Source organism: Platalea leucorodia (assembly GCF_965183815.1).
Source record: "Platalea leucorodia genome assembly, contig: HAP1_HAP1_SCAFFOLD_128, whole genome shotgun sequence".
In the NCBI taxonomy this organism is placed as follows: domain Eukaryota; kingdom Metazoa; phylum Chordata; class Aves; order Pelecaniformes; family Threskiornithidae; genus Platalea; species Platalea leucorodia.
In genome coordinates, this window is record NW_028121409.1 from 142265 (window position 1) to 161932 (window position 19668).

The 19668-nt window shown below is 48.7% G+C and overlaps 2 protein-coding genes across 2 annotated transcripts; one reads left to right on the forward strand and one right to left on the reverse strand.

Annotated features, from left to right (window-relative positions):
• Window positions 1–1181: 1181 nt before the first annotated feature.
• Window positions 1182–2117, reverse strand: LOC309603565 (olfactory receptor 14J1-like; the record flags this gene model as incomplete). Its single annotated transcript, XM_082338382.1, has 1 exon — window positions 1182–2117. One exon carries the CDS (start codon window positions 2115–2117, stop codon window positions 1182–1184), a length of 936 nt encoding a protein of 311 aa, XP_082194508.1.
• A 13123-nt stretch (window positions 2118–15240) lies between these two features.
• On the forward strand, window positions 15241–16122 carry LOC309603568 (olfactory receptor 6E1-like; the record flags this gene model as incomplete). The annotated part of the gene is made up of 1 exon (XM_082338383.1): window positions 15241–16122. The coding sequence occupies one exon, from the start codon at window positions 15241–15243 to the stop codon at window positions 16120–16122; it is 882 nt and encodes a 293-aa protein (XP_082194509.1).
• Between the last annotated feature and the right edge of the window lie 3546 nt (window positions 16123–19668).

Sequence of the window (19668 nt, forward strand, 5' to 3'; positions counted from 1 at the left end):
GTACAATAAAACAGAACAGTTTAATAGGTAAAGCAAAAGCCGCGCGCACAAGCAGAGCAAAGCAAGGAATTCATTCACTCCTTCCCATCAGCAGGCAGGTGTTCAGCCATCCCCAGGAAAGCAGGGCTCCATCACGCGTAGCGGTTACTTGGGAAGACAAACACCATCACACAAAACGTCCCCCCCTTCCTTCTTCTTCCCCCAGCTTATATCCTGAGCATGACGTCACATGGTATGGAATAGCCCTTTGGCCAGTCTGGGTCAGCTGTCCTGGCTGTGCCCCCTCCCAGCTTCTTGCACCTGGCGGAGCATGGGAAGCTGAAAAGTCCTTGACCAGTGTGAGCACTACTTAGCAACTACTTAGCAACAACTTAACACAGCAGGAACCAAAACATCAGTGTGTTGTTCTCATCATTGTTCTCATGCTAAACCCAAACCACAGCACTATACCAGCTACTAAGAAGAAAATTAACTCTATCCCAGCTGAAACCAGGACAACATCGCTTTGTACCCTGTCCCCCTTCTGTTTCTCCTACTTGACACAGCCTCCCCCACGTCCTGGAACCTACCCAGCCCTATCCACACCCCATGTGGGCTTTCGCAGACATCCCTGACCCAGGGTCTGCCAGGGTCTGGACAAGGAGAGAGGTCGAGCAGGGCTGGCCATTCCCCCAGTGCAGGCCCTGAGCCCGGCAGGAGGAGGCAAAAATGGCCGTGCAGCCAAACTCACCCATAAACCTGTGGAGATTGGCCAGTGCTGGAAGTGGCCGAATAGCGAGGCCACCAGTGAAAGCTCCCTCCAGTCCCATTCCCGAACACATCGCCCTGAGCCCTACTGCCCTCAGCCCATGGAGAACACCAGCACAGCAGCACAGCCTCGTGGGGGACAACTTCCTCAGCCTGTTCCTGACCTCAGCTTTTGAAGAAGAGCCCATCCTCCAGACACCGGCACTGAGGAAATCCCCTTGTATTACAGAGATGTGACGTGGGAGGCCAGCTGTGCCATTGGGCAAGACACATGTGCAAAGACCTTTGTGTCAGACACACTGGGTTCATGCCTCTGGAGAAGTGGAGTGCATGCAGACATTCCTGGAGACACAGAATTATCATAGATAAAACGCCCAAAGCACAGGAGATTCCCCAGATGCATTGGAAATCACTTGTGAAGAGACATGGGATGCTTATTGCTGCTGAAAGACTACGGATTGAATGAGCTTCTTCAGTGCGTCTTTGAGCTCCTGGTTCCTCATGCTGTAGATGAGGGGGTTCACTGCTGGAGGCACCACTGAGTAGGAAATAGCCACCATCAGATCCAAGGATGGGGAGGAGATGGAGGGGGGCTTCAGGTAGGCAAACATGCCAGTGCTGATAAACAGGGTGACCACAGTCAGGTGAGGGAGGCACGTGGAAAAGGCTTTGTGCCGTCCCTGCTCAGAGGGGATCCTCAGCACGGCCCTGAAGATCTCCACATAGGACAGCACAATGAAAACAAAACACCCAAAGCCCACAAAGACACTACCCACAAGAAGCCCAGCCTCCCTGAGGTAGGAATGTGAGCAGGAGAGCTTGAGGATGTGGGGGATTTCACAGAAGAACTGGTCCACAGCATTGCCTTGGCAGAGGGGGAGGGAAAATGTATTGGCAGTGTGCAGCACAGCATCGAGAAAAGCATAGCCCCAGGCAGCTGCTGCCATGTGGACACAAGCTCTGCTGCCCAGGAGGGTCCCATAGTGCAGGGGTTTGCAGATGGCCACGTAGCGGTCATAGGCCATGATGGTGAGAATATAATACTCTGCTCCTACCAAGAAGGCAAACAGAAAGACCTGGACAGCACATCTCATGTAGGAGATGTCCCTGGTGTTCCAGAGGGAATTGGCCATGGATTTGGGGACAGTGGTGGAGATGGAGCCCAGGTCAAGTAAAGAAAGGTTGAGGAGGAAGAAGTACATGGGGGTGTGGAGGCGGTGGTCGCAGGCTACGGTGGTGATGATGAGGCCATTGCCCAGGAGGGCAGCCAGGTAGATGCCCAGGAAGAGCCAGAAGTGCAAGAGCTGCAGCTCCCGCGTGTCTGCGAATGCCAGGAGAAGGAAGTGGGTGATTGAGCTGTTACTGGACATCTGCTGTCTCTGCACATGGGGATCTGTTCAAGGAGGTAGAAGAACGGAGAAGTTAGGGCAGACTGCTTTCAGAAAAATCTACTGACTTTCTTATAGAAACCTCTCCAACTGCTTTTCACTTTTCAGAAAGACCTTTGGTGAGCTGTGGTTAGTGGTGGCTGAGGGTGCCCCAGGGAGCAGGAGGCTCTGCTGGGGGCTCTGCAGGACTCAGACCTGCCATACAGCAACAGGTAAATAGGAACTCGGGGTGATCTCAGATTAAATCTACTTGTGATATCAAAGAGCTTTTCAGCATTGTCACTCCCAATTCACCTGACTGCACAGCAGAGCTGTGGGGAGTTTGGGTTGTGCCTTCTGTTCTAGTTGCCCCAGCACAGCTGAGGAGTGGTTTGAATGCAGCAATGCCTGGCATTTCTGCTGCACTGCAAGGGAAACCTTGTGGGTGCTGAGATTGGGCACAGGGACTGTCCCTTAGTGCAGAGTGAGGACAGCTGCTCTGTCCCTCAGCCCTGCTCTCAGCTGCCCATGTCTCTGCTGCCTGGAGCTCTTCTTGGCCACGATCCCTTTCTCTGTCCCCACATCTCCTCCCTCTCCATGCTCACAGAGCCCATCCCACCTGCTGTGTGCTCAGCTCCGCCCTGCAGGCACCTCCTGGCAGCAGGGCATTGCCCAGGGGCATCTCTGTGTGTGCAGGGGCTAAGGAGCAGCTCAGACAAGTCCTAGTGAGAACTGGGGTCTCATTGCCTTCTGCAGAGCAGAGAAATAAATTCCCATCTCCCACTGCCCACCCAGACAACCAAGAGTTGAAAAACTCAAAGCACAGATTTCTTCCCTTTCAGGCAATCTCCTACCTTGACATCCCTCTTTAAAATGTCCCTCTGCAAATGTCCGCTGGGTGATGTAGAAGTCTGAGCAGCCCTGACCCACGCTGCACCCTCTGGGCAGCAGAGGGATCCTGCCCTGCTTCCACCCACAGGTTCTCCCCGCAGCTTTGAAGGGCACTCCCTGGGCAGGCTGCGTGCTGACCCGGTCAGACAGCAGAGTCCCTGCCCTGGTGCACAGCCCACTGGGGCGTGGTGACCCTGCTCTGAAGGACAGCATGGGCACCCACAGGTGCACACCGATCTTCAAAATCCCAGAAGAAGGGAGCCATCATGCCCTAGCCTTCTGACAGCGCACAGGGAAGTCCTCTTCTGCAGCACGTCCTTCTCCTCTACATTAGAGAAACTCTGAGAATCCTCCTGAAAATCATATAGGCTGTGGGATGTGGCAGCCTTTGGAGATCCCTCCAGGAACACCAGCTACATTGTCCTGCAGCCAGAGACTTACCATGTAGAGGGCTGTGAAGATCTCTCCCATGCAGTGAGCTCTCAGCATCCTCCCACTCCACACTGCCTTTACAGTCTCTCTGCCTCACTCTTCTCCTCTCAGCACTTGCAGGCAGTGCCCTCAGCCCTGCTGTGCTTTGCAGAGGAGCTGCTCCTGGGCAGAGCTGTCTCTCTGCAGTGCTGCCCACTTGCCAGGAGCTCCCTCCATCCCAGGAGCCCAGCCCAGCTCAGCAGCAGAGGCCCAGCCCAAGGCACCACTTTCTCTGCCCCTCTGGGCTCCCTCCAGGTGTCCCTGGGGCTCCAGGGGAACCTGCTGTGAAACAGGCTGAAGGCATCACGGATGTTCCCTCCCTCAGCTGCAGAGAGACACTTCCAGCACTGTCATTTCTCATATTAGGAAAAGACTTTGGCATGAGAATCCCCTTTTTTTGTCCCATCATTAGGCAGGACACCCAGGAAGGTGACAAGGAAAGATCTAATTTCTTCAAGATGGGGACTTATCCTCAGTTCAATGAAATAGGCACCTGGGGCTAGGAAGACATGCAGCTCTGTTTTGCCCACACCATGTCTCTGCTTTTGCACCCACGGGGTCTTGGATGCTTTGTACCAGGGTTCATTATGGCGAGTCAGAGCTTGCCTGGTCCCACAGCTGCAGTGCTTCAGCCCAAATGTGCAGCAGTGCCCTCAGCCAGGGGCACAGGCAGGAGGAGCTGGAGCTGTTCCTGAGCAAACAGAGCTGTGACATGGTGGCAGAGCTCAGGACAGCTGCTCTTCAAGGACAGCATCCTCCAAGCTCTGCAAGGGTCCAGATGGAAACTCAGTCTAAACTTGAAAGGCAATTGAAGGGCACCAGAAGGAGTGTTTTCTGCTTCAGGAACAGTTAAAGAAGAAACAAAGATCCTGTGTGGCCACTGCTGAATTTAGGAAGAGCAAGTGTAGATAGATGTGAGATTCTGTGTGTCCTCTTTGCCTCAGCCTTCCCCAGCAAGGTCTCCCAGGCCTCTGTGACTCAGGGCAGGACTCTGGAGGAGATCAACCAGCAGTGGATGGGAAATGGAGTCAGGGATCACTTGAGCAAATGCTTCCCAGTGTATGGGACAGGAGGGGCAGCATCACAGGGAGCCGAGTGAGCAGGCCAATGGCACAGCCAGGCCACTCTCCTTCATCTTTTAAAGGTCATGGAGTCTGTGCAAACTCCTTGACAATGGGGAAAATGCAAACGTTGCATGCACCTTTCTAAAATGCCCAAAGGATGTGCAGAGGAGCAAATGGCTGTGCCCCAGGTCATGTTCACCTGGATCCCATTTCTGGGTGTCTGAAAGAGAACGGGACTGGATCTACCTAGGGGAGCTTGTCTCTCCCCATCCTCTTTGCTTTCTGTGCTGAAAGGACAGGATTGCTGGACCCAGGGTGAGCAGTGGTTGTCTTTTCACCTGGAAGTCAGTGAACTTTTCAACATTACCCCTCCACAATATTCTTGTGCCCAAGTTAGGATTTTCTGGTCTGCCTCGGTGGATGAGTAGATGGGTAAATAACCAGATGGATGGTCAGGCTCAGAGGGAGGTGGTGAATGCGTGGCACTCTGCCTGGAGGCATCTAGCTAGTAGGGTCCTGCAGGGCTCTGTGCTGCCACCTGCCCTGTTTAACATGTATTTAATGACCCGGAGGAGATGAGAGAGTGCTTTTTCATAACATTTGTAGAAGACATCACGTTGAGGAGAGCAGACACTGCACTGGAGGGCAGGGTGGCCATCCCAAAGAACAGAGACAAGCTGGAGTGATGGGCCAATAGGAACCTCAGGATAGGCAGTAAGTTGTGCTCTTGAGGTCGACTAAGCCCATGACACAACATAGGCCAGGGACTGCCCAGGTGGGCAGCAGCTCTGTGGAAAGCCTTTGGTGGTCCTTGGGTTCCATTAGGCAAAAGAGGAGCAATCAGGAAAGAGGGCCAACAGCATCCTGGGCTGTATGAACCAGAGCACAGCTGAGCACTTTTGACACCATATCTGGAATATTTTCCTAGGTTTTGACATGCCACAATGCCAGAGAGACCTCAACGTACTGGAACCAGGTCAGTGGAGGGCCACCAAGGTCAGTAGGATAGGAGAACTTTTATTGTAAGAAGAGGCTTAGAGAGCTGGGCTTGTTCAGACAGGAGTAGAGAAGATCTTGTGAGAAACATGTAGCAGCATTACACAGTTCCCACAAAGACGGAGTCAGGCTCATGTCCATGACACAAGGACAAGAGGCCATGGGCTGAAACAAGAGAGGGTCAGGCTAGAGAGAGAAACTTTCTCAGCATAAGGATAGTCAAGCAGTGAAAGCTGTTTCCCAGGGAGCGTGCACTGGGATCCTTGAATGTGATCAAGATGTGCTTGGATAAAGGCCTGAGTACTCTGTCTGACCCTGCTTTGAGCAGGAGGTTGGTCCAGACACCTCCCGAGGTCCCTTCCAGCCTGAATGATGCTGTCCTTCCTTCCCTTTCATGGTTTCCAATTAGAGAGAGAGCGCTCAGGTTCTCCCTGACCCCAGAAGTCATTCACATCAGGTTGAGGGCTGCTTCACAGGTGTCCCCAAACAGTCATGACCACATCCTTTGCTTCCCCTTTCCTTTGCCCAAAGCCAACTTCTTCTCTTTTACTGTCTTTATACCCTCCAAAAATAAGAGCCTACAGTGTTAATCCTTTCAGAGCCAGTTGCTCAAGGAATGTCAGCATCCAGGTAGAGAGTCCAGAAATGACCTGAGCATTGAAGCCATCATTGCGGAAAGAAAGACGAGGCATTTGACAGGTCCCTGAGCCCTGGAATCTGTATGCCATGCCTCCTGAGATTCCTGGCAACACCTAAAATTTAAGTTCACAGAAATGTGAGTCCTCTTTAAGTGTCCAGGAGAGAGGGACAAGAGAGCATGGTACAGTTTCCCAAATGCCATGACAGTGCCCAAAGCGTCATTCCCTTGGATGTTTCTGTGATTTCCCTAAAAACGGCAGGATCTTTTTTTTTTTTTTTTTTTTTTAAAAAGCAGGAAGATTATAAAAAGCATGAGGAAGATCCAAAATGCTCAAGGCCTCTTCTGAAGAGTCAGTGGCCCTGAGCAGCAGTGATTGGCCTTGTGTCTGGGAAAGAGGGTTGGGAGAAGTCAGGGAGAAACAAGCTGATGGCTGATGGTGTTAGCAAATCCTTAAAATCATGTCTGAAGCCAGCAATGGAAAGCAGTGGATGTCTGATGGTGGAGGAGGAAGAAGAAGATTGTCCTGGGAAGATTTCAGGAAGGAAGGCCCCTCCTGTGCAAATCAGGGATGATACAGGCATTTCCATTGCATGTGCATGGCTCAGCCTGACAGATGGGGAACGCCCACTGCTTGGGGTGTCTGTGCTCAGTCGTGCCCCGTGAGCTGACCTGGCTCTCCTCCCCTCCTCCACTCCTCACACTTGGGTGGGTGTCAGGAAACCTCCCTGAGCCTGGAGGATGCACAGCCCTCCTGGGGTGAGGTCCCACCACTGCAGGGGAAGAGGAAGGGTTGGTGAGACACAGGGGCATGCAGGGGGAGAGCAGTGCAGGTGCAGCAGTGAGTGCATTGAAGGCAGGAAGAAGACTTCACATGTCAGGGGCTGTCATGCTGAAGTGAAATACATTGAGTCTTGATTTGGAGGCAGCAGAAGCAGGAGGATGGGCAGTTGAGTGCTGGGATGGGGAGCTAAACAGAGGATTCTAGCATGTCTGGGGCTTGGAACTCTTGGGTGAGAAAGCAGCATTAGCAAGGCTTTGGAAGAAACGGGATGGGTTGTGGGGAACTCAGAGGCATTGGCAAATGCCCAGAGACACGGAGCTTGGTGCTGGAAGCAAGGAAGCAAGCACAGGCACAGGTCATTGTAGCTGTGGTGGGGATGGCCAAGGGCCTTGGTGGGGCTTTGACACCCCAACAGAACTGAGGCCCTTGTCCACTCAGCTATGGCTTCTGTCTCTTCCACTGAGACCCACGAGAGGACATGAGGTCCTTACAGCTCCAGCGCCTTGTTGCCTCCTCCTCACCCACCCTCCACAGAGCCTGGCAGGTGTCCTACCACTGACCTGCGCCTGCCATCACACGCTCCCACACCACAATTTCCCCAGGAAGAGCCCAGAGCATCACAAGAGGGAAAGGATCCCCCTCTGCGGGGGATGGGGGGGTCAGGGCTTGGCCATCCTGTTTGGTGAAGCACATCAAGGGCTTTCACAGTGGGAAAACATTCCACATTGAAATGTCCTCCTGTGCCAAGTGCCTCTGACTCCCTGCTTCACCAGCCCCCAGGGACAGGAACCTTGTCTGCTCATTCCCTGCATGGTCTCTTCAGTGATGGCCTTCAGCAGGGCCTGCTAACACCCTCCCAAACCTTCAGCTGTGCTGCTTTTACTCCTCTGGAGGCTTGCTCAGTCTTTCAGGAGCTGCAGTTCAGGAACTCGGCACCAGAGGGCTCATTGCCACACAAAGCACTTGAAGGAGCAGAGCCTGGATATAATTTTCCTTTAGTCGTCAGTTCTTATGTGGCTTCCTAGAGAGATTTCAGGAGTGTGGTCAAAGTGAGAAGATGTCAAAGCAAAGAGGCAATGTGAATAAAATGCTTGATTTTGAAAAGCCAGTTCTGCATTAATCCTAACATATTTGGGTTACAGGAATGTCTTCAAGCAGAGTCTGCACCATTGAGACCCATGGGGATGGACCAGCACAAGGCACCCCTATCAGGGGGAATCCCCATCTGCTAGGCTGAGGCATGCATTCAAGATGCAAACCTCTGCAGTGCCCACTTGTTCCAGGCCTCCAGGCAGAGTGTGACTCATTCTGCATGACCCTCTAAGCCTCTGTCAGCTCATTTTGCTTTTGCTACCCATCCCTGCAACTCTCAAGCCTATGGGAGCTTTCGCATCGGCATCCTCCTTACATACACGGGTAAGGCTTCTAAATAGCAAATCTATGAAGCTAGGTGGTTTTTGTGAACTCACATGTGGGATATCTGAAAAGCCAAGGACATGTAGTGAGCAACCCAGACTCAGACTATGTGGACTTAATCTGCATTTAACGCAAGAGGAATTCAAGGATGCTGCGAAGGTCGACTGCTGTTCGGAAGACATGAAACAAGCAGATTAAGAGGAAGAAACTATTGGCTTGCAATGTTGAAAACAAGATATGGGAGAAGCGGGCGGTGCGTGTGAACTATTGTTATGAACGAATCAGAATATTGCTAGTAGCGCATGAACAGCATATTGCCAAACATAGTTAACCAATTAGCGATAAGTTTATGCATGATTAGGAAGGCAAGAAACTATATTAACTAAGCTGTGTATGTAATAAACCGACATTCTGCTTGATCATATTGATCGTGTGCTGTGTCCGTGACTTCCGCGTCAGCAGGTGGCGCCCGAACAGGGAGTTGGATTTTCTGACGAAACCGAGAACGGAGGGGGCGGAAGCCGGCCGAAGGTGAGTGCTGCCCCGGCACTCGGGAAACACTAGCGCGAAAGGTGGAATCTCACCCTGATCAGGTGAGCGGCCAGGGAGGAGATGGGGGCTACCATGACAAAAGAAGAGTCAGCGGTGGTTAAGCTCCTCCAACATATCCTCTCAACGAGAGGTATAAGTTATGACTCGTCTACTCTGAAAGCATTATTGCTCTGGGCAAAAGGAAAGGATTTGATCCGCACGGTTGGAGTCGCCTTTGATGCTATGACATGGGAGAAAATAGGGGCAGAACTGTGGGAAGAAATAAATAAAGGATCCAAAGAGACGAGCAAATTCCCCACTGTGTGGAGACTGATTAATGAAACTTTAAAAAGCATGGGGGAGGAGCGGCAAGTCGCTGCATCGGCATTCGTGGCTTTGACTCCAGGGGGCAGGCCCACCTCTGCAACCAGTATGTTGTTTTCTGGTCCGACAATCCCTGCAGCGACCCCAGCCCGCGTTGCAGGAGGGGTCCGGATCCTAGCAGGGACTGCAACTGCAGCTCCCACCACCACCGAAGTGCAGTCACCAGAAAAAAATGCTGCGGAGGCTACTCCGCCATCGCCCGATGTACCACAGTCGGATCGGCCTCCGAGTTACGATGAGGCTGATCCACCAAATCGACCTCCCTCACCGGTGGCGACCACCTCACTTTACCCTCCTTTGCCACCAGGTGGCGAAGAGGAGGAGGAAAACAATGGTGTTCTAGAGGAGAAAGCTGAATTACAGGAATTGATAAAAAGACTAGAGACTTTAGAAGCGCGATTGGCGGCCCCACCAGAAAACCCACCAACGTCACTGTCCGCATTATACCCAGGACGGTCAGCACCCAACGTTTTTGCTCCAACTAGGACATCGGTGGAAACTGGTGCTTTTCCGTCTTTGCCACCAAAACAACCATCGGGGGGGGAGGGTGTGTATTCGGGCAAGGGATGTTGGTGGGAGGAGTTGGAGATCTGTCAATGCGATGGAAAGGTGTTATCCGAGATGCCATGATAGAGGGACAGGTTTTACCCATGGCTTTTCCTGTTGTAGTTGGTAATAACGGGAGAGGTGTATGGGAAGCACTGGACTGGAAAATATTGAAAGAAGCGAAAAGCGCTGTTACTCAATATGGTTTAAAATCACCATATACTCAATCTATATTACAGCACATTTTTTCAGCACAGTTATTAACTCCTTATGATTCTAGAATGATTGTCCAGATGCTATTACCACCATCGCAACAACTACAATTTTTCCAACATTGGCAAACCGCCTGTGATAGGGCAGCTTCAATACCTCAACAACAAGGCGATCCGTTATTCGGAATCCAGGCTCAAATGTTAATGGGCGCAGGGCCTTTTACGCGACCTGATTGGCAAGCGCAGTTTGCTACCGAGGCATTGCAATTGAGTCAGGAGTTAGCTTATAAAGCTCTTATTAACGTGCATGATGAGAAAATTAGACCTGCTTTTACCTCTGTAAGGCAGGGACCCACTGAATCGTACGGCAAGTTTATTGATCGTTTGCACACTGCAATTATGGCTCATCCAGATATGGATGAGGGAATGAAAGTAAAGTTCTTAGATATGCTTGCTTTTGATAACGCTAATGAAAAAACAAAAAGAGCACTCAGTGTGTTGCCAAGAGGATCCAACACAGGACAATTGCTAGAGGCTGCTGAGCGAATGTTAGAACAAGAAAAGGCTACGGTTATGGCCGCAGCTGTAGGTGCAGCAGTGAAGCCGTTGGTATCAAAAAAGCAAGGGGGAAAAAAGGACAAGAAGTGCTTTAATTGTGGAAAACTAGGCCATTTTAAAAAAGAATGTAGGAGTCCAATTAATACTGAAGGTTGGAAAGAAAAATGGTGTACCAAAGATCTTTTGTAAAAAAGATAATCACGACACCCACGAATGTCGAAAATCGGGAAACGCGGCGCGGAGCGCGCCACACCCACGCGTGAAGACACAAGTGCAGGGTGCTTGGACCGCTGCGCAGCCGCCACAGTCGGTAGCGCCGGAGTGGACCTGGCAACAGCAGTAGACATAACCTTAACAACGTCTGAGGTTAAATTAATTGATTCAGATCAACAAGGACCTCTAGGGCATGGGTGGAGTGCATTGCTCACAGGCCGTTCTTCAATATCACGAAAAGGTATATTTAGAGTACCAGGACTCATCGATGCGGATTTCTGTGGAACCATAAAGATTATGGTATATACCTTAACGCCACCACTTACAATACCAGCACAGTCTAAAATAGCTCAATTAATACCATTTCATGCGTGTGTCCCTAAAGCGCATTCAATTGTACGTGGGCATGGAGGTTTTGGATCCACAGGAGTACCAAATGTGTTATTAGCAATAGATATTGCCAAGGGAAAACCTGAAGAAAGGGTAACGTTAAGACATCCTAATGGACAATCTTTAGTACTGTCAATGTTAATTGACACGGGGGCAGATGTAACTATTGTCCCTATCACAAAATGGCCTCATCATTGGCCACTGGTACCTGCAGCTACCAGTGTTGTGGGAGTCGGGGGGGCACAATGCACGATGATTAGCAAATTACTGATAGCATTCAATTTTGAAGACGGTGCCACTGTTACCACAAGGCCATATGTAATGCACTTGCCTGTAGCTCTTATAGGTCGGGATATATTATCCCAAATGGGAGCCAAACTTGTAACCCAGCATTTTTAGGAGCGGCCATGGTTGAGCAGCCCATCTTAAAACTCACCTGGACTACGACAACGCCAGTGTGGGTAGACCAGTGGCCGCTGAAACAGGAGAGGCTGCATATTTTACAAAACTTAGTTAAAGAACAGTTAGAAGCAGGTCACATTGTGCCTTCCACAAGCCCTAGGAACACACCCGTTTTTACCATCCCAAAAAAATCTGGAAAATGGCGATTGTTGCATGATTTACGAGCGGTGAATGCTGTAATGCAAAATATGGGGGCATTACAGCCAGGATTACCCTCCCCTGTGATGATCCCAGAAAATTGGGACTTACTCATCATTGATTTGAAGGATTGGGTTTTTTTTACTATTCCTTTGCATCCTGAAGATGCAGAAAAATTTGCATTTACAGTACCATCAATCAATAAACAGGAACCGGCAAAAAGATACCATTGGGTGGTACTACCTCAAGGAATGAAAAACTCACCTACTCTGTGTCAAAATTTTGTAGCATGGGCCTTACAACCATTCCGAATGAAACATCCGTTTTTACTAGTTTTTCACTGTATGGATGATATCTTAATTGCTGGAGAAAAAATGGACGTGGAAGGAACTTTACAAAGGTTAATAGAAACGTTAGACCCGAAAGGTCTTAAAATTGCTCCAGAAAAGGTACAACGACAAAATCCATGGCAATCTTTAGGATGGACAATTACTGGGAGCACAGTCAGACCACAGAAGATCATACTCAAAACAGACATTAAGACGCTCTCAGATGTTCAAAAACTAATGGGAGATTTACAGTGGGTAAGGTCAGTTCGTGGAATAACTAATGATGATCTAGCTCCCTTGATGCCTCTGTTGGGAACCTCAACCAGAGCCAATGAACGACGAAGCCTGACGAAGGAACAAGAGCAGGCATTAGATCACATTCTAAAAAAGGTTTTGACAACAGTTGTACAAAGAAAAATTAGTGATTTGCCTTTGCAATTTTTAATTGTTAACTCATCACCCAACCGAAAACACTTAATAGGACTGATAATCCAAATAGATAGCCCACGCATCAACATTTTAGAGTGGGTATTTTTATCCTATCAGCCAAAAAATACCATCTGTACACGGATTGAACTATTAGCTAATATGATCATCAAAGGTAGAAGAAGGATTTGTGATCTGACAGGACAAGAACCTGAAACCCTGTTTGTACCTATAGCACAGAATTATTTAGATTGGCTTTTAGCAACATCAGAAATGTTTCAAATTGCTTTAGCCGAATATCCGGGTACTGTACCCAATAACTATCCTTCCACGAAAATTTTGCCGCTTTTACAAAATCAGGACTTTGAAGACATCCCTTATAGATCAGAAGTACCAGTTGAAGGGCTTACAGTATTTACTGATGCTGGTAGAAAATCGAAACGAGCTGCTATTGCTTGGTATGACAATAATCAATGGAATCATCAACTTCTTACAGGTCATACCGCCGACTCTTTACAAACCCTCGAGCTGAGAGCGGTGTTATGGGCCTTTCAACGCTGGCCCGACAAACCTCTAAATGTAATTTCAGATTCGCTCTACGTAGTAGGAACGGTACAGCGCCTAGAACACGCTATGATCAAATCACTGAAGAATAACACCTTATATGTGTTATTAATGCAACTTTTATTTTTATTGAATCAACGCGCTAAACACTATTTTGTGACACATATTCGTAGCCATCAATTTGACCAAGGCTTGTCGATTGGAAACAACATAGCCGACAAGTTGGTTGCTACCATCTGGAAAAATGAAAATATTAACCTGTTTGAGCAGGCCCGTTTATCTCATGAATTTTTACCTCAATCTGCAAAAGTCTTGGCGAAACAATTTGATTTAAAACTATCAGATGCCCGAGGCATCGTCCAATCCTGTCCTGCCTGCCAAAAATCAGGATTCGGTTTAGGTCTTGGGGTCAACCCTCGAGGTCTGGGAGCCCTACAATTATGGCAAACGGATGTCACCCACATCACAGAGTTTGGATGGCAAAAATATGTACACGTTAGCATTGATACTTATTCGCATGCAATCTGGGCCACTGCTCAAACAGGGGAAACAGCCAAACGTTGTAAAATATATGTGTGCAGCCATCGCTGCTTTGGGGATTCCTCAAGAGATAAAAACAGATAATGGTCCTGCATATATCTCTAAAACATTCGAACATTTCTGCCACTTGTGGGGCATTCGCAGAATCACAGGCATACCACACTCTCCTACAGGACAGGCGATCGTAGAACGCGCACATGCTACGTTAAAATCGCTGTTGCAAAAACAAAAGGGGGGAGAAATAGCCCCTGCTGAACGTCTTGCAAAAGCGATTTACGTTTTAAATTATTTACGGTTAACAGGGGACCGTGAATCTCCTCCAATTGTTATACACCATATGTCATTTCAATCGGGAATACAGAAGATCGATTCAGTATCGGTAAAAGTACGATGTCGTGACTTAAAAACTGGAGAATGGAAGGGTCCTGCAGAAATTAAGATGACAGGTCGAGGATATGTTTGTGTTTTGACAGACGAAGGTCCGAGGTGGGTGCCTAGCCGCTGGGTGAAACCATGGAGAGAAGAGTCGGGACCACAACAGGAGTTACCATGATAGGTTTTCTCACGTCATTCCTCTCCATCATTGGTAGTGGTCACTCATGGATTTCAGTACAACCATGTACAAATGTTTGGGTAAGTCTAGCTAATAAAACAGGGCAAGATTCAATCTGTTTAGCGGCAGCAAATGCAGGCAACCCATTTATGACATGTTTAGTGGGGACTCCGATTGGCGGTAAAGAGTGGGAGTATGTTTGTAACTCCTCCACCATGAGGCATGCATGCAGAGATATAGCTAACGACGTCAATGATTCTGAATATTAAAAACCAAACCCACAGATCTTGAAGAAGTATTGAAAAATATTCAAAGGATTGTAAAGTCAGATTTAGATTTCTGGACAACAGATAAAACAATTGCAGAAAGACTAGCTCTTTAGGTTTTAATTCATGGTTAGCTGGGTTAGGCATTTCAGGTTGGGGAAAAGATCTAATTATCCATGGGTTTATATTATTCTTGGGATTATTATTATTAACTATACTTATATTAAGATGTGTTTTTAAATATTTCATGAAAGCTGTGGAGCGTATGATGAATGGAGTCTGGATTGCTCAAAAACAAAAAGGGGGATTTGTGGGATATCTGAAAAGCCAAGGACATGTAGTGAGCAACCCAGACTCAGACTATGTGGACTTAATCCGCATTTAACGCAAGAGGAATTCAAGGATGCTGCGAAGGTCGACTGCGGTTTGGAAGACATGAAACAAGCAGATTAAGAGGAAGAAACTATTGGCTTGCAATGTTGAAAACAAGATATGGGAGAAGCGGGCGGTGCGTGTGAACTATTGTTATGAACGAATCAGAATATCGCTAGCAGCGCATGAACAGCATATTGCCAACCATAGTTAACCAATTAGCGATAAGTTTATGCATGATTAGGAAGGCAAGAAACTATATTAACTAAGCTGTGTATGTAATAAACCGACATTTTGCTTGATCATATTGATCGTGTGCTGTGTCCGTGACTTCCGTGTCAGCAGCCATCTTCCTGTCTCGGCAGGATGAACTGAAATTCAGCATGAGAGCAGAAAATGAAACTGCAGTTACTGAGTTCATCCTAGAGGGTTTCTCAGGGCTTGATCAAAGCCTGCAGCTATTTCTCTCTCTGCTCCTTCTGCTCATATACCTGACAACAGTGATGGGGAACGCAACCATCATTTTCCTCGTGTGTGTGGATCACCGCCTGCAAACCCCCATGTACTTTTTCGTCAGCAATCTGGCCTTCCTGGAAATCTGGTTCACATCCTCCACAAGTGTCAAATTGTTTGTGATCCTGAGTTCTGGTAGGAGAACGATCTCACTAAGCAGCTGCTTTGCCCAGTCCTGTTTCTATTTTGCCCTGGGCTGTACAGAGTTGGTTCTACTTGTTGTCATGTCCTTTGACCGCTACGTTGCCATCTGCCAGCCTTTGCGTTATGCTGCCATCATGAAGCCTCAGCTCTGCATCCACCTGGTTGCTGCTGCTTGGGTCATAGGCATCACAGTCTTGAGTTACCGTCTGGTCCTCCTCTACAAGCTGACTTTCTGTGGCTCAAACAAGATCCACCATTTTTTTTGTGACAACTCCCCCTTGTTCACATTGTCCTGCTCTGACCCCAGCCTGCTTTGGAAAATAGACTCTGTTTTGTTATCGTTTGTCCTACTGCGTTCCTTATGTTTAACTCTGGCATTTTACATGGACATCCTTTTCTGTATTCTGCACCTGCCAGCAGCTGCTGGGAGGAAAAAAGCTTTTACTACATGTTCTTCCCATTTCACCACCTTGGCCATTGCATATGGGAGCTGCATTGCTCTCTATGTGTGTCCTTCCGGAGATGTTTCCTTGGAGACAAACAGAACTGTGGCTTTGCTGAACACTGTCCTGTACCCACTCTTAAATCCATTCATCTACAGTCTTTAGAAACAAGACTGTGCTACTGGCCCTGAACGAAGCCATTGCCCGTGCAACAGCACAGCTTTTCCCCCAATCCTGATGCATTTCTGGACAGCAATTCCAATGAGCTGCTATGTTAAATATGCTAAATAATACCAGTGCATAGGTATGTAACCTGCAAATACAGCTGCCTCAGGAGATGCATGTTCTTGTTGCGTTGTGTTAGGTTAAGTGAGAAGAAGCTCATCTGCACACACAAAGAAGGCACTACCGATGGCAGGAGGAGTAACTCAGTTAACACCCTGCCCCAGCTGCTCCCAGACCTGTAACAGGGGAGCCACCAGCTCATCAAGAGCCCATCTCCACAAAGCGAAAAGAGCACAGAGGCACAGTGGCAGGTGGGAACCCAAATGACAGGCTCCTGAGGAAGGAACATCTTGTCCCAGCTCCTTCCAGGGCTGCCCTGGGAGAGCCGTCAGCCCCGTTGTCCAGGTGTGAAACCCACCAAGAGGAGTCACTGCGAGCAGCTCTCTGGATCACCATTTGGACTAAGGGAATTGTTGCCTAGGGGCGTAGGACACATTATGGGATGCAGGGGAAGAGCATTTTTGGATTGCACAGGACTTTTATTATGGGAAGTTTAGGGGAGGACCCTGACCAGTGCAGTCTGCCCTGTCTTCTCATTAAACTTAATTTCTAGCTCATTGCTGTGGGGGGGAATCTCTTTTCTGCGTGAACATGTGAGCACAGGGGGATGAGTGCAGCAACTAGAGAAGGACCAGGGGGTCAGACAGACCGTATGTCATTAGTGCCAGCAATTGAGAGACCGGAGTGACTGGACTTAAGAGTTTGTGTGTCTGTCTGTCTGTCTGTCTGTGTGTTTGTGTGACTGGGGTGGTCTGTAGCAGCATCTGGAATGGGGTTGCAACCTCAGAGGCTCGTGCACCTGGGGAGGCTGGTATCCAGGGCAGCTACTGAGGAGACTGAGCATCTGAGCCCAGCTGCTGGAGGGATCCACCCTGTATGGGTATATATAGAGAACAGAACAGAACATGACAGAACAGAATAGCATAGAATAGAATAGTTCAGTTGGAAGGGACCTACAAGGATCATCTTGTCCAAATCCCTGGCCACTTCAGGTCTGACCAAAAGATCAATCATGTTATTAAGGGCATTGTCCAAATGCCTCTTAAACACTGACACGCATGGGGCATCGACCACCTCTCTAGGAAGCCTGTTCCAGTGTTTGACCACCCTCTTGGTAAAGCAATGCTTCCTAATGTCCAGTCTAAACCTCCCCTGGCGCAGCTTTGAACCATTTCCCCACATCCTGTCCCTGGATCCCAGGGAGAAGCAATCAACACCTCCCTCTCCACTTCCCCTCCTCAGGAAGCTGTAGAGAGCAATGAGGTCACCCCTCCGCCTCCTTTTCTCCAAACTAGACAAGCCCAGTGTCCTCAGGAGCTCCTCAGAGGACATTTCTTCCAGCCCTTTCACCAGCTTTGTTGCCATCCTCTGGACGCATTCAAGTACATCCTTCTTCAGTTGTGGGGCCCAGAACTGCACACAGTACTCCGAGTGAGTCTGCACCAGTGCAAAAAACAGCGGGATAATCCCCTGTCCTGGTTTCAGCTGGGATAGAATTAATTTTCTTCCTAGCAGCTGGTACAGTGCTGTGTTTTGGATTTAGGATGAGAATAATGTTGATAACACACTGATGGTTTACTTGTTGCTAAGCAGTGGTTATACTAGTCAAGGATTTTACAGCTTCCCATGCTCTGCCAGGTGCACAAGAAGTTGGGAGGGAGCACAGCCAGGACAGCTGACCCAGGCTGGCCACAGGGCTATTCCATACCATGTGACGTCAGGCTCAGTATATAAGGTGGAGGGAGTTGGCCAGGGGAAAGCGATCGCTGCTCGGGGACGGTCTGGGCATCGGTCAGCAGGTGGTGATTGTGCATCACTTGTTTTGTGTATTATTATTTATTATTATTTATTATTAGTAGTAGTAGTATTACTATTATTACTATTATTACTATTATTACTATTATTACTATTATTATTATTATTATTATTATTATTATTATTATTTCCCCTTCCTCTGTGGTCATATTAAACTGTCTTTGTCTCAACCCATGGGTTTTACTTTCTTTTTCTGATTCTCTCCCCCATCCCACTGTGGGAGGGAGGGTGAGCGAGCGGCTGGGTGGTGCTTAGTTGCCGACTGGGGTTAAACCACAACATCCCCTCTTTTGAGCCCCTCGTTATACTGCACCCCAGGGTGCGGTTTGCCCTCTTGGCTGCCAGGGCACACTGCTGACTCCTGTTGAGCTCCCTGCCAGCCAGCACCCCCAGATCCCTCTCTGCAGGGCTGCTCTCCAGCCACTCCTCTCCCAGTCTATACTTGTGCCCAGCATTATTTCATCCTAGGTGAAGAATCCAGCATTTGTTCTTGCTGAACATGGTGAGAGTTGCCTCCTCTGGGTCATGGATACAGCTGTCAGGCTGCACAGGGCCCAGGAGTGTTCCCTGTGCTGCCCCATGATGCCCCAGCATGTCCCACTGGCCTTCAGGTAGGGTATGACCCCTTCACCACTGCTCTCTCAGCCCGATCATCCAACTGGTGTTTAACCCAGATGTTTATATACCTTTCCAGAACGTAATGTCCTAACTTGGGTACAAGAATAGTGAGGGAGAACACGTCACAAATCTTGCTGAAGTTGAGGTGACCAACATCCACTCTTGTCCCCTCATGCACAAATGCAGTTACTTCATCATGAAGGCGATCAGCATGGTGAGGCATGCTTTACCCTTTGAAAGTCCATGCTGACTGCTTTTGGACACATTCTTCTCTTTAAAGGTCCCAGAAATACCACCCAAGAGATATTGATGGCTTACTCCTCACCAAAGTGAGCTTGTACAGCCTGGGGTTCCCTGGGTTGCTCCTTCGGCTTCTTTCAGAGATGGGTGCAACATTGCTTTGTCCTCGCTCACAAGAGACCTCTACCAATCCCATGACCTTTCCAAAGGGATATTCCACAGAAATATCCGCCTTCCCCTGTAACTTCATTACCACTATTCTGCCTGTTATACGCTGTAATTTTTCTAATCGTTCGTGTATTTTCACCTGTTCTTATACAATAAGTAAGTCATCTTATTTACAATTTCCTGATACAATAAAGTCATCTTACCAGTAGACTGTCTAGACAAAGGCACTTTCCATTATTCTCCAGCTTTCTGGAGAACTGGAGAAGGACCAGGGGGTCAGACAGCCCGTATGTCATTAGTGCCAGCAACTGAGAGACCAGAGTGACTGGACTTAAGAGTTTGTGTGTGTGTGTGTGTGTGAGTGGGGTGGTCTGTAGCAGCATCTGGAATGGGGCTGCAGCTTCAGGGGGCTCATATATCCAGGTGCCTGCAACTGGGGATGTTGGTATCCAGGGCAGCTACTGAGGAGACTGAGCGTCTGAGCCCAGCTGCTGGAGGGATCCACCCTGTACAGGTTTAGGTTGGATGTTAGGAAAAGGTTCTTCACCCAAAGGGTAGTGGAGCATTGGAAGAAGCTCCCCTGGG